The sequence below is a fragment of the Hypoxylon fragiforme genome, assembly GCF_022984875.1.
Source record: "Hypoxylon fragiforme strain CBS 206.31 chromosome Unknown GGS25scaffold_1, whole genome shotgun sequence".
Taxonomy (NCBI): Eukaryota; Fungi; Ascomycota; class Sordariomycetes; order Xylariales; family Hypoxylaceae; genus Hypoxylon; species Hypoxylon fragiforme.
The window spans coordinates 2,406,836-2,419,392 of NW_026054756.1; the positions used below are offsets into that span (position 1 = coordinate 2,406,836).

The window sequence follows — 12,557 nt, forward strand, 5'->3', positions numbered from 1 at the left end:
TTTATTTAATTCTGTTCGTCGTTGAGATCTGATAATGCGTACATAGGTAGCCGATCATGAGTCGCGCATAAGCTACTAATAGGATCCCTCACATTCCTAAACATCCCTACTCCCCGGCTTATAATCATGCTTACTAGGTACGTAAGGCAAATGCAGCACTTGTTCTTGAATATCTACATGTAGTAGATACTGGGTCCCCCCTATTCTGCGGCGAAAGGTAGTGGGGGTCAAATGCAAAAAGCATCGCTCGCTTTTGTTAACTCATCCTCTTTCAATGTCCTTGATAATGAATACTTGATCACAGCATATTGTTTCATTCGCAGACACTAGCCTCTCGTAAGCGTTCCAAATTATGGTTTTGTGTCTAGGAAGTATATCAAGAAACGTAGCTGAAACTGCAGACATTGTGTTAAGTATATCAAAGAGCGACTTGAGGGTCTCAAGGTGATCTTGCTCGTACTATACAGACTTATGAGCGATTTAGATAGCCTGAGAGCTGCATATCAGAGGCCTTGACCTAGATCTGCGCTATATGATAAGATGAAGAAGACGTGCAGTTGAACAATATGGTATCCATCCTAGGTACCTTAGCTCTAAACGTAGGCTGGTAGGTTCAGGGGTCTGATGGTGTTGGCTCGTATTCTCGTGAAGCCAAAGTGCTTCATTCCCGTAGTTGGTGCATGTTGTAAAGATGCCGATGATACCTAAGTCATATTCTCCTTTTTACATAGTTTAGATCGCTTTAAGGACTTGTTCAATCTAACCCACGTATTCTGGTCCCTCTTCTGACTTCCGGGTACGATTTAGACAACTGGGCTCGGCAAATGAAGTGTGCCTGCTAGGATGCAGACAGGTCAAGCAAGCTTTTCATCTCCCGTAGGCAAATATTGAGACCCAGTCCCCGTCCCAGTCTCGCAAACACGGCTCCAAATTAACAAGAATACCCAAGGTATCGCCGAAGGTAACAGAATGCGATCAATGAAAAGTCCTTGACGCTGCTCAAAATTCAATGGATGAAAATTCTTGGTTCTAGAAAAAAACAAATATTGTTATTCAGCAAAGAATATTGGTGTTTTGTTTTTAGAAACGCTGAGTAAGGAGAGGGCTCATCTTCATTCGTCATTGCTACGGTGTTTAGTCAACCAGGACAATGCATTAGCTAGACTAGTCTTGTCGAGGATGCGAGCTTGCCACATATATGCAATTCCGTGAGCCCGTCTCACTGTCACCTACCAGATCCTCGGGACTCAAGGTTAACCGTTCCTGGGTCTTAGCACGACCCCATAGTCAGGTAATGTGACGGGATTTGGATTTTAGGTAGGTAGGTAGCTATTAGCTGACAGCAAAGCCCGTTGAAAGCTGGCGCGAGAAGACATTCAAGCGAAGTTGTGCCTGTCAGATTCAACGGCCTCGCATACATACCCGTCTGGGCTTCTAGATGTTTGTGTATATGACATGCATGCATGCACATATCGCAACGACGACTCCGCTGCAACAGAACAGGACCAAGATGCGAAGTTTTTACGGTCAAAGTGAACCATAATATGAGTAAGACTCGTGGGGTATCTCTCCTTTCGGTGTTTACTAATCATCTTAAAGCTTTTCTTGAATAGGAGGGAGGTCAGAACTCAAGTCATAAGCATGTATGACCAATGCATGAGCTCTTCACATCCCGACGACTTTCAAAGAATATTGACGTAATATGCGTTCTAGAACAGACGAGCATGGATAAGTTTATTGGTCGAACCCCAGGGTTGGGTATTTGGGATCTTGGGACCTCTTGGGAGGGATGGATGAAAGCCGGAGAGAAGCCGCGTAGAGTTACCTAAGTAGAAAAGGGGAGCGAACCCCCCCCCTTTTATCCATGTCGATGATAATGGAGTTGTTCGAAGACTTCGATCTTGGACAAGATTAAACGACGAACGGTTCTTAAGATCGATCAATTCCACGACCAACAATTGTCCATTATCAAGGAAAAGCAAGCCTAAATCACCCGACTTGAACCGAGAACTCCAAAGTAACCCCCCCAACTACAATCTGATAGGTCATTATTAAACCGTGTTGCTTTCTTTGCCTTCATACCTACATACCTACATACCTACTTTATATACAAACGAATTTTGGGGAGAACTCGGATGGTCGGACTGAGTTGAGTGTCAGTACTGGATAGTTGATTCCTCAACGCGCGTCTTCGGCATTCCGAATCATACCTTAGTGTCTCCAGGGCTGCCAGTGTCTATCAGTGTCTATCAGTGTCTACCAGCACTTACACAGTAACCTACCTGGCACCTACCTGTCTGTTACCTATTACAGTAAACGGTGTTAATCGGTGCCTACTCGACAAAGGCCATACTCCCCTGTACTATACCCTGTCATACATCCTGGACAAGCTTTGCTTCCCTACTCCGCGGCCACACCCCCTGTCTACGCTACGGCACTTAAAGGCTTAGCTGGACGGCCTGCGGGGAGACCCCCATATCAATAACTGGGGACTGTACAGTACGTTTGAGCTACTTTCATTATCTCCATCAGCTACTACGCCGTACTTTTCCCTTAGTTGATTTTACCTTGCTACTAGTGTAGAGGGTGAATGCATACATACCTCCGTACCTTCAATGTTGGTGTGAAGAAGAGCCAAGTGCCAAGTTATACCAATGGATGTCATGTACACACCGGCCATGACGTGATGTTGAAAGTCCACAAGTGGATGAGTCAGTTTATATCAATTGGATGGGAAGTTTAAAGCTTTCTGTTTGGGGATTGTGCGTACATACATAGTAGTGTACATATGTATCTATTATGTACATGTATCCAGTCCATGGATACGTGATACTGTATTTATAATAATGCTGGTTAGGGATTACATATGGAGGAGAGGAAGGAGGAAGGGGGAAGGGGAAGAGGAGGAAGGAGAGACGAGGGACGAGCGAGATTTTGATTTACTGGGGTCAAATGATAATTATTATCATTACCTAGTTATTCCTTATTCTTTTATTTTTTTATTTCCTTATTTCCTTACATACAACATACATACATACATACATACATACATACATACATCTCACTTAACCAACAGATTCTCTTCCTTTTTTACATAGTACCTCTCTTCCCACCCCCCCTAGTCAATCCTATTATTCATTTCTCTCCATTCCCCAATTTTTTTCTTCACGAAAACAAAAGGAAAAAGTCTTGGCTTCTCCCCTTCAATCAGTCATCTAATGTTTATATCCATACATTTCCATTTTACGCCGCTTAACCCTGACTTCTAATTGAACAAGCCCATCTAGAACGATCGGCCCTTATTCCCGAATGCGCCAACCTGCATTTTCTTGTGTTCAGCCTCAATTGAATCCTTCCGGTTAGTTTTACACGCCGTGGAGAGACACGGGTAACGGGTAACGCGCATGTCGTCATCCCAGATCACAACGGATTTGTCGTACGGCAACGGAGGACGATCTGGGCATTATGCTCATTCAAACACTGCTTCTACAGCTTCCGCCCTATCCCCAATCACCATCCTGACCCCGACTTCGGCGAGCACCCTCTATGCCTCGCCTGATTCCGGAACCCATCCTTACTTTGGAAGTGCCAAGTCGGAGCCCGATGACGGCGACGGCTTGAGTAGCGGAGGTAGCGTAACAGCCGCTCCTTCGTTTGCCGAACCTGCCAAGAAAAAGCAGAAACGCAACAAGCCGACATTGTCGTGCTATGAATGTGTAGAAAGAAAGACGAAGGCAAGTTCCATGTGACCTTGGCAATCTTTCTTTTCTTTTCTCTTCTCTCCTTTTTTCATATTCCTATTTATTACCTCCACGAAATGCCAGTTTAGCATCATCCTGTCCTACGTCTAGTCTAGACAGCGTTAGACTATCTTATTATCAGCTGCGTCAGTATCACGTAGCACTGCAGAAGTTGTGCACACACTAAGCTATTTGAAACCCTTCTGGATTGTCCATTTTGGTTATCTTGAAACGGAAATAAGAAAAGGGGAAGAGGCGCTAGAATGATGCTAATCAAGGGTTTGAGGAGTTGACATGCATCATTGTAAGGAACGCGATAATGCGACAATGTCCAACCACTCCCCAACCTAGGTCATCATGAAGGCACTTCTTACTGATGTGCACTTAAAAATGAGACCCAGCAGGCGCCGTTTATAATATCCTCCAGATAATTACTTACATATAATTACTAGTGTTAATAACAGCTACTAACGTATTCAACCTTGGGTTTAGTGTGATAGGGGCAGGCCTCATTGCTTAGCATGTAAGTCTTTTATCCTCTTAACCTCCTCCTTGATTAGATGCTTACATTTCACTCAGGTATCAAACGACAAACGGAATGCAAGTATGCACATGTCGCGAACCTCCTTGAGTAAGTGGCTGCGGTTTTGAACGCCTCCATTGAAATACTTCAACGCGACTAACCCCTTTTAGGGAGACGTCACGGTCGGCTACCAATGGCCGTAGGATGACGAAGCCGCCGAGGAAGAAGGTGACCATGAATGGAATGAAGCCAACGATTTCCAACATAGCAGATAGAGGTATTCTCAACAGCCGAATTGTGTCTCGTGGGTCCGTCGCATTATCAACAGGGCTCCTCTCTAACGTTTCTTTATCCCGCTCAACAGCATCCAATGTGTTTGGGGTAGGTGCCGAACACCCTTTTGCCAATTACTGGACATGCGAAGGCGGGCTTCCGGAAGTTCTCGGAGTTTTACCTGAGAAGCTACAAGCCGACATCTTATTAAGCCAATACTTTGAGTGCGTGGACCCAGTCTATCCGATGATCGACCGCTCAACCTTTTATCTCGAGTATGAACACTTTTGGTCACTTCGGGAGTCTGAGAGGAGCGATGCGGCCTTCGTAGGTTTGCTTTTCACCATGATGGCTCTAGGGACTCAGTTCGTATCAACAACAAACCCCAAAGATCGTAAACAAACCTCGGAATTCTATGCCTCGGCGGGCAACCAAGCATTGCGAATGTTCTCGTATCTAAACACTGCCTCGTTACGCTCTGTGCAAGCTATGGTTTTGGTTGGTTATTTTCTGATAAACGATAGTCATGCTTCGGATGGCTGGGCCTTTTCGGGCTTATTATGTACGTATATTTTGGATTGCCCATTCGTTATTTACACTCTGGTTTAGTGGCATACTGCCTCTCTCTTGAAATAAGGAAACTAGCAACCTTCAAGGCCTGTTTAAGCGGTATCTATACTGCTGAAACTCGTGTGGGGGCATTGCGAGAGAGAAAAGCTAACTGATTGCGATGTTGTAGTGAGACAAGCTTATGCCATGGGCCTCCATAGAGACCCAAACATAGGTAGGCCAATATAACTTCGCACTGACAGCTAGTTGGGGAAGCTAATATGATCCGTCATATAGTGACCCCAGATGCAAGCGAATTCGAGAAGCAGCAGCGACGCAAGCTCTGGCAAGCCGTTCTTGTTCAGGACACGTTTCTCACAGTGCTACTCTCGCTGCCTCCTAATGCGACACATACAGACGTCAAGGTAGATGATTTTATTGATGATCCAGCTAGCTTCGGTGACTCGAGTCCTACAGACATGGCATATATTCGAGGCTCGTGGATGCTGGCCAACTTGGTGCAGGAAACCATCTCCAGTCCTCGGTCACTCGATGTGCCCATATGCTGTACCCAACGGCAGAAGTCAAAACTCGTCGCAGATTTCCGCGCAGTGTATCGCTCTTTTCCCGACATATTCCGATCTTGGGACCAAGAGAGCATCGCGCAACTTGCGTGTAGCAATAAGCGCATCGTGAGGCAAACGCTGTTCCTGAGCAGCAACTACTACCATAACCTCATGCTGGTGCACGCCTCCGAAAGTCCCGACGTGCCTGTCAACGTACGGGCCACCTTAGAGGCCGCACACGAAGCGATCACGTCCTTCTTCGTCCTGTTCACACTTTTCGATGCCGAAGCACGAGTATGGTGGGTGTTCCATCATAGGGCATTCTTAGAAGCACTTTGTATAGGAAGCGTTTTACGTGAGGCAGGAAGAGACCCCGCTACCGCAGACCAATTTTTGAGAGATCCGCTGTTTGCCCGGGCGAAGGCGGATATAAGTATGTGTTACCCTTGGCTTGTGTCCTTTCGTATATATGGACCTCGGATGCTAATATATGATCTAGCTCGCATGGTTCAGATAATGAAGATAATGGCTGATGGCGAATACGGCACCAATGATGCGAGGACGAGGGTAGCTGTCCTAAGCGAGTTTTTGTAGACCATGGTACCTACCTACCTACCTGCATGTTGTGATACAGCTAACGTTATATGCTGAGCTTGTATATAGATGTACGTGTATATTGTTGCTTATCTATCTAGTAATTCTGACCACCGTAATGAGCTCACAATGGAGTTTGCTAAGCTATATATGCATGAAGGCTTTCGTGGAATATCAATGAATGAGTGAATGAATGGCTTCCTCCCTGCTGCAGGACGTGTCTGGTAGGTCTGCAATAAGAGCAGTTTGAGAGTTCACGATGGTAAGTAGGTGTACTTCGTTGAGCGCTAAGCATGTAATTCACAACGAATCGACTTATTCAGCTCGCTATAGGGCAGACTTGTTTAGCCGTAGGCGGATTGTGCTTATTGAGGCATGCGCTGCATATGTGACTTAGGTATGTACCTACCTGGTCCTACTTATACGGCGCCTAGCGCTGCCTTAAACTTAAAAGTTTGCTATCCGAACAACCTTGAAGCTTACCGGCGGGCCGCAGTGGGGCACGGAATGCGGGCTACTAAAGCCGCGAGACCCCGGTCCTTGTAGCCAAGGTGCCTGCTTCGCTTCAGCCTCGGCAAGAACTGACTACATGTTTGTTTTTTGAGTGGTGGTAGTATCCTACTTGGTTCACGGATTTATGAGATGGGACTCTTATTCCGTGAATACCTGCCTAGATGTCGAGGTATTATGCTGGCTCGGGTACACAGGCAGGTAGGTATACATGACTAGGTTACCTATGTACGATAAACTCATAGGGGGTTGTACACAGGGTAAGCAGATCCAAGGAAAGGGGTAGTTAGATGGAAGTGTATATCATCATTGTCTACATACCACGTATAGACGCAAATAATTAAAGGTAACAGTAAGATTCCCATTCTCTCTCATCTCTCTCATCTCCATGTGTCTTGACATAGTACGTATATACCTGAGGTTAGGTAGTACATGTAGGTATGCATGTACTACATGTCCGGTGACAGAAGATGGACGCCAGATTCCGAAATGTGCAGAAAAGGAACTTCATCCTTGGTCAAGTAGAAGAATCGCTACATGTACAGCACCTGTACATCGACAATGTGTACAACTAACTCCCAGGAATGAACCCAACGACGCAGCTTTCGGACCATCCGCTGGCCAGATTACAGCGAGTCAACACCTGGGAATCCTACCATTGCCACCAACTAACACTATAGGTACCTTAACCAGGTTCTTATCTACCTATATAGAACTCGTCAGGAGTTAAACATTACTCCATCTTCATCCCTACCTACATAGTACATTAGCTCCCGAGGACCCGAGCCCAGCCGAAGCCGATATTAATATAAGTAACCACCCAACTAGCAAATCGGCGGAAGAAGAGACGGGTGCCCGATAATGGGGTTTCGGCTTGTTGAGAGAGTTTCCCTTCCTGCTGCTGCTGCTGCTGCTACACAAAAGGACGTTCATCAGAACCTTAGGGATGATAATGTTGGTTACGTAGGCCAGATAACCTAGGCATATAATTGCTCTTAATGCATACATACATACATGCTCCTTTTCTCGTCCGAAGGGGTAGCCAGTCAGGAAGAACGCCGCTCTGATGGAAATGAAACAAGAAACACATCACCAATATCAAGGGATATGTGTATGCTTCTCAGCAGCAGCTCCGGTATGATGTCTCTTCAACCACCACCCCCTTTCTCATTTCCCACGATGACCGACTAACTTCCTTGACTAGTAGTTACATACATACCTGAAAAGTAGGTCAAGGTACACCTACCTAGGTTACCTACCTACAAGAAACTCTTTTCCAGCCAATGAATCAACAGCATATCAACCCAAAAAGGGTTTATTTCCCCGGATTACGTGATCCCCAAAAAGGGTGCATTAAAGAGATGCATGAAAATACACAAAAAAAAAGGGGGGGAGGGGGTGAGAATGAGAGAAGGTGAGAGAAGGGATGGGATGGGATGGGATGGATACATGGCGAAATGTAACCTTAAACCAACAACACCATAGGTAGGTAGGTAGCTAGGTGCAATACATACATAGCAAACAACGACCTACCTGCCTCGCTTGCATGTGTACCTATTATTGTGCATAGGCACATGGTAGTTAGGTAGTTGTTAACATCAATCCATCTAACCTAGTACACTAGGTACCTAGGGTACCTACCTAGAACAACCACTTCGGCATCTTCCCGCCGTCAAACTTTCGTCCCACTCTTAAGCGCGTGATGGCTGTTATATGCATCTACGTACGTGGGTTCGCTCGTTCGTTTCGTTCGGTTTTTTTTAAAAAAAAAAAAAACACATTCTACTGGGTACCTACTGTTACGTTTTTGCCTCTCAACCCCCCCCCTGCCCCCCTGAACGCTTCCAAAGTTCCTAATCCATTGTACCCAGTCCCAATGCTTACCTACCTACCTACCCTAGCATCTAACATACCTACCTAACCACCTATCCGAACCACCTACCTAGTTATCCGAACCTACACCGTTATATTTCCCTTCCCGTAGCCGAATCTCGGATACCTTTCAAACGGCCCGAATCAAGGGATTTTTCCCGAAAGGCCCATAGGTACATAATCCGAAATAATTTACAACACTTTCAAATTTAACAAGCTTCTCTTCTTCTTCTTTTTTTTTTTTTTTGTTGTTATCAAATTGTTGGTTTGCTTTTCCCTCCATCTCCTCTCATTGTTATTTATGCACATTTACCTATGTTATGCATGCTTAGCCTGTCTGCAGTGTGCCACACGCTGTAGTTTGTGACTAACGTCTTTTCTACTTTCTACTACCAACTCACTCACTGATCGTGATCATGACTTCGTTTTCTTGATAGTTTTTATTGGGAGTTTCAAGTTGCATGAACAAACATCGAGATCAACCTGAACCCTAGCAGCAAGTCGTGAGAGATCATCAAGTAAATCAATGCGGTCACCAAATTGATGCTTTGTCAATGTAGATAGATATATTATTATGGCTATTATTCGCAGCTGTAGTGAAGAACCCTCTGATAGAGTTGGCCAATAAACTAGCAATTCACCACTTCTCTCAAATGGTTACCCTATGTAGCTCAGCAAATGTACATAGCTCCTATATGTGACAATGTATATACACGTATTGTGCTTTCTCGGCCGTTAATCCCATAAAGTCATGACAGGTTTGGTGTAAACTCTTATACTGATATCCAATTCCATTTTCGGCTGGTAATATCATTACCAGGATGTCCCTGATTCCCAACTCCAAGCACGTTGAAAATAATATCCAAATGTGCTGATGCGTGCTTTTCATCTGCCCAGACTCCAAAACAAAAAGGAAGAAATTGACGCGTTTTCCTTGGAGTATGATGTTTTTGTATGCCATCCTCGAAGCTGGTGGGCTGGTGTATATGAGAAATCCAACTTAGGTAGTAAATAGTATGTAAAGTATATATAAATATATATATCGTTGGTATACAATAGTCGGCAGATGACTCGGTCCAGCTCGGGAGAGATGCCTAGAGAGAAGCCAGATCATGTTATGACGCAAGACCCTTTGCTCACCTTGCTGGCTTGATCTCGGCTTGGAAGCCGTCCATATCCTGAATTCCTTCATCTTCAACTTCTATATTTACCGGTTTAGGAGTATTCTTGGAACTTGGCGAATAACTATCCTTTCGCATCGTTACCGGGCGATAGCTTCGTGATTTGGTCTGCTCAGGTGAGGGACTGTTCACCTTCTCGGCGCGAACACGTACCAGTTCCTGATCCGCAGCCTCTTTCGTCTGTGCTAGACGCGCCTTGATCTTTTCGACTTCCACACTGCAATCTGCATCTCGAAGGAATTGATGTGCTCCATGTTCACACATGCCCTGGACAAACTCGAGCCCCTTGTCGAGGACTTCCCAGATATCACCCCGGTCCTGAAACGATCCTAGTCCGCCGTTCAAGCTAGACCTAGTTCCGCGCATATTCATTCTGCCATATGCCGAGCCGCGTACGCCCAACTGCCGAGCATTCATCATTCGCGCTCTCAGTTCTGAGCCGTCGAATTTGGAATCTGAGGGTGCCGCCGAAGTATCAGGCACAATGAAATTATCTCTAGGTTTTAGCTCGCCATTGCCTCCGCCGTTATCATCGTCCTCGTCGTCTTCTTCGTCAGGCATTTCAAGTTCGGCCATTCGCTTGATCTGAGCTACCTTGGCGGCCATTTTGGCTTTCCGCATTGAGTTCCGTTGCAGTGATACAAACTTAACCAGCTCTTCAAAAAATGACTGCACGTAGCTATCATAGTAGACAATGATCATATTCCGTGATCGATATTTCTGGATTGTGTTCTCTTGGCTGATCATCGACTCTGTCTTCTGTTTCTTTCGGAGCGTTGCGCGGGCTCGTCGCTGTGCGGTTGCCATGACTTCGTTGGTCTGACGCTGGAGTGAGGCTTTGGAGTTGAATTCGCTAACGGGGCTCGTAGGCACATCATTGCCGCGTTGCTGCTGGACATTGTTTTGAGTAGCCGGAGGCGGCGTCGCGACACGTGTTCGGTCTGGTGGATTTATCGCCACGGCCTCATCTTGTGGCTTAAGGGATTCGGTCGAACCGCGGTTTCTGATTGAGCGTGCAGAAGACTGACGTTGGTTTTCGGGCAAGGAGGCCAGATCCCGCTGGCGCTGCTCGATCTGCCCATTAAGCTCCTCAAGACGTTTGAGCCAGTCGGGGATATTGGTACACAAGGCCTCCAAACAGTCCATAGACATTTTCGATTCAATTGTAAATAAAGAAATCAGTTTGCAGGTTTGTCGAAATCGAAGTGTGAGTTTAAAGAAGAAGGGGTTGAGCGGTATCACAACATCTGATAGCGACTGAAATTGGAAAAACTCGGCGAGAATATTATGTGGTTAGGTGAGTGGATAAGGCCTAGACAGGTAGGTATAAAACCGGGTGACTATCAAGTTAGATATATTGATGATGATAACAATGAGCTAGTCAATGAATATATGACATCTGGCCAAGCTAAGCATGCAACACCGGCAGCTCTCAGATAGCTAAACGGACGCAATGTTGCGATATAATCTGGATCGTCGTAGGCTTATTCTCATTCGTAGCGAAGGTCCGAAACACTGGCCAATCAAGATCTCGGCTGCTCGGTATAATACAAAAACCTCAGCAAAGCACGGTCAATTGACTTTTGGAATGGAGAGGGAGAATAGTAATGGCGATTCAGGCGGATATGGAGGGGAAGAGATAGGTGGTGGAAGGATGACTGGAGATGTACTAGGTAGTAGGGTGTGAGACGGGAAGGAATCGGAGCAAGTGTGCAAGTGGAAACAATGTTTGATATTGAGGAATTTGAGGAATTGAGGAACATATGAGCGGAGGAACAGATGAACAGATTGGGAGAATTATTAAAAAAAAAAAACTGGTCCTGTGGGGTTTGGTACTAAGGTACTTTTAGTTTAGCTCGCTCGCGGCAGGCAAAAGCGGTCCATCGTATCGCAACATCCATGTAGTTACCTAGTAACTCCATAGAGTCCATACATCCATCATGTACCTCTGTTACATATGTTATGCAGGTATAGTTACATGTTAATACAATACTAATCCAATGCATGTTGACGATACATACTGTAACTCTCAGTGCTGCTGATCCTATCCTACAAAGGACCAAAGGTACAATACAATAACTACAATACAATACAATACATAATACCTAGGTACCTACCACGTACAAGCGGTAAGGGACCCCTGTCTACTGGACGACGCCGCGTGCGAACCTGCAAGCAACATTAGTCTTCCTTTTTTTTTTAAGGCTTGATCGGCGACCAATTAAGGAGCACCCCGTCCTAACTTATTAAACAGCATCCTTGATCTCGCTCAAAAAGGGAAGTTCGATGTATCTTAAAGATCTTGGTTTCAGGCTGATAAATTCTATACTACGTACTAGTTTGTACATAGTAGAAACCAACGCGGCTCGGGTTACACGGCTTCTTACACTATCCAAGCCTTCCAAGGGTACAGTACGTCCAGATGTCTTTGTCTTATGTTAAAGAACCAAGATGCGATGTCCTTTCGTAGCCCTTTCAGTTCTCGGCTTAAGAAGTGAAATATTTGATAATATTTTTATATAACTATGTCTTAATGTAATCGATAATACTACTAGTAGGTGTAAAGACATATTAGTAACCGATACTAAGTATATACTTGGATATTTATGAATTTGTACACGTATGCGTGCTTTTATCTCTCTTTCACAGGTGTTCATAAGAAGAGCTGGAGGCATCATGAGTCGATGGTGGAGACATACTATGTAAGTTATACCTCTTTGAAAATCCTACAACCACTATAATTCGGAAC

The 12,557-nt window shown here is 45.2% G+C and overlaps 2 protein-coding genes across 2 annotated transcripts; one reads left to right on the forward strand and one right to left on the reverse strand.

Annotated features, from left to right (window-relative positions):
• Positions 1 to 3,103: 3,103 nt before the first annotated feature.
• On the forward strand, positions 3,104 to 6,428 carry GGS25DRAFT_470546 (fungal-specific transcription factor domain-containing protein). Its single transcript, XM_049259252.1, has 9 exons — positions 3,104 to 3,734; positions 4,233 to 4,263; positions 4,320 to 4,371; positions 4,434 to 4,540; positions 4,628 to 5,098; positions 5,276 to 5,320; positions 5,383 to 6,084; positions 6,151 to 6,251; positions 6,304 to 6,428. Exons 1-8 carry the CDS (start codon positions 3,405 to 3,407, stop codon positions 6,243 to 6,245), a joined length of 1,833 nt encoding a protein of 610 aa, XP_049121489.1. The 5' UTR covers positions 3,104 to 3,404; the 3' UTR covers positions 6,246 to 6,251; positions 6,304 to 6,428.
• A 2,755-nt stretch (positions 6,429 to 9,183) lies between these two features.
• GGS25DRAFT_470552 (uncharacterized protein) lies at positions 9,184 to 11,593 on the reverse strand. Its single transcript, XM_049259253.1, has one exon. The coding sequence runs from the start codon at positions 10,958 to 10,960 to the stop codon at positions 9,764 to 9,766; it is 1,197 nt and encodes a 398-aa protein (XP_049121490.1). The 5' UTR covers positions 10,961 to 11,593; the 3' UTR covers positions 9,184 to 9,763.
• Between the last annotated feature and the right edge of the window lie 964 nt (positions 11,594 to 12,557).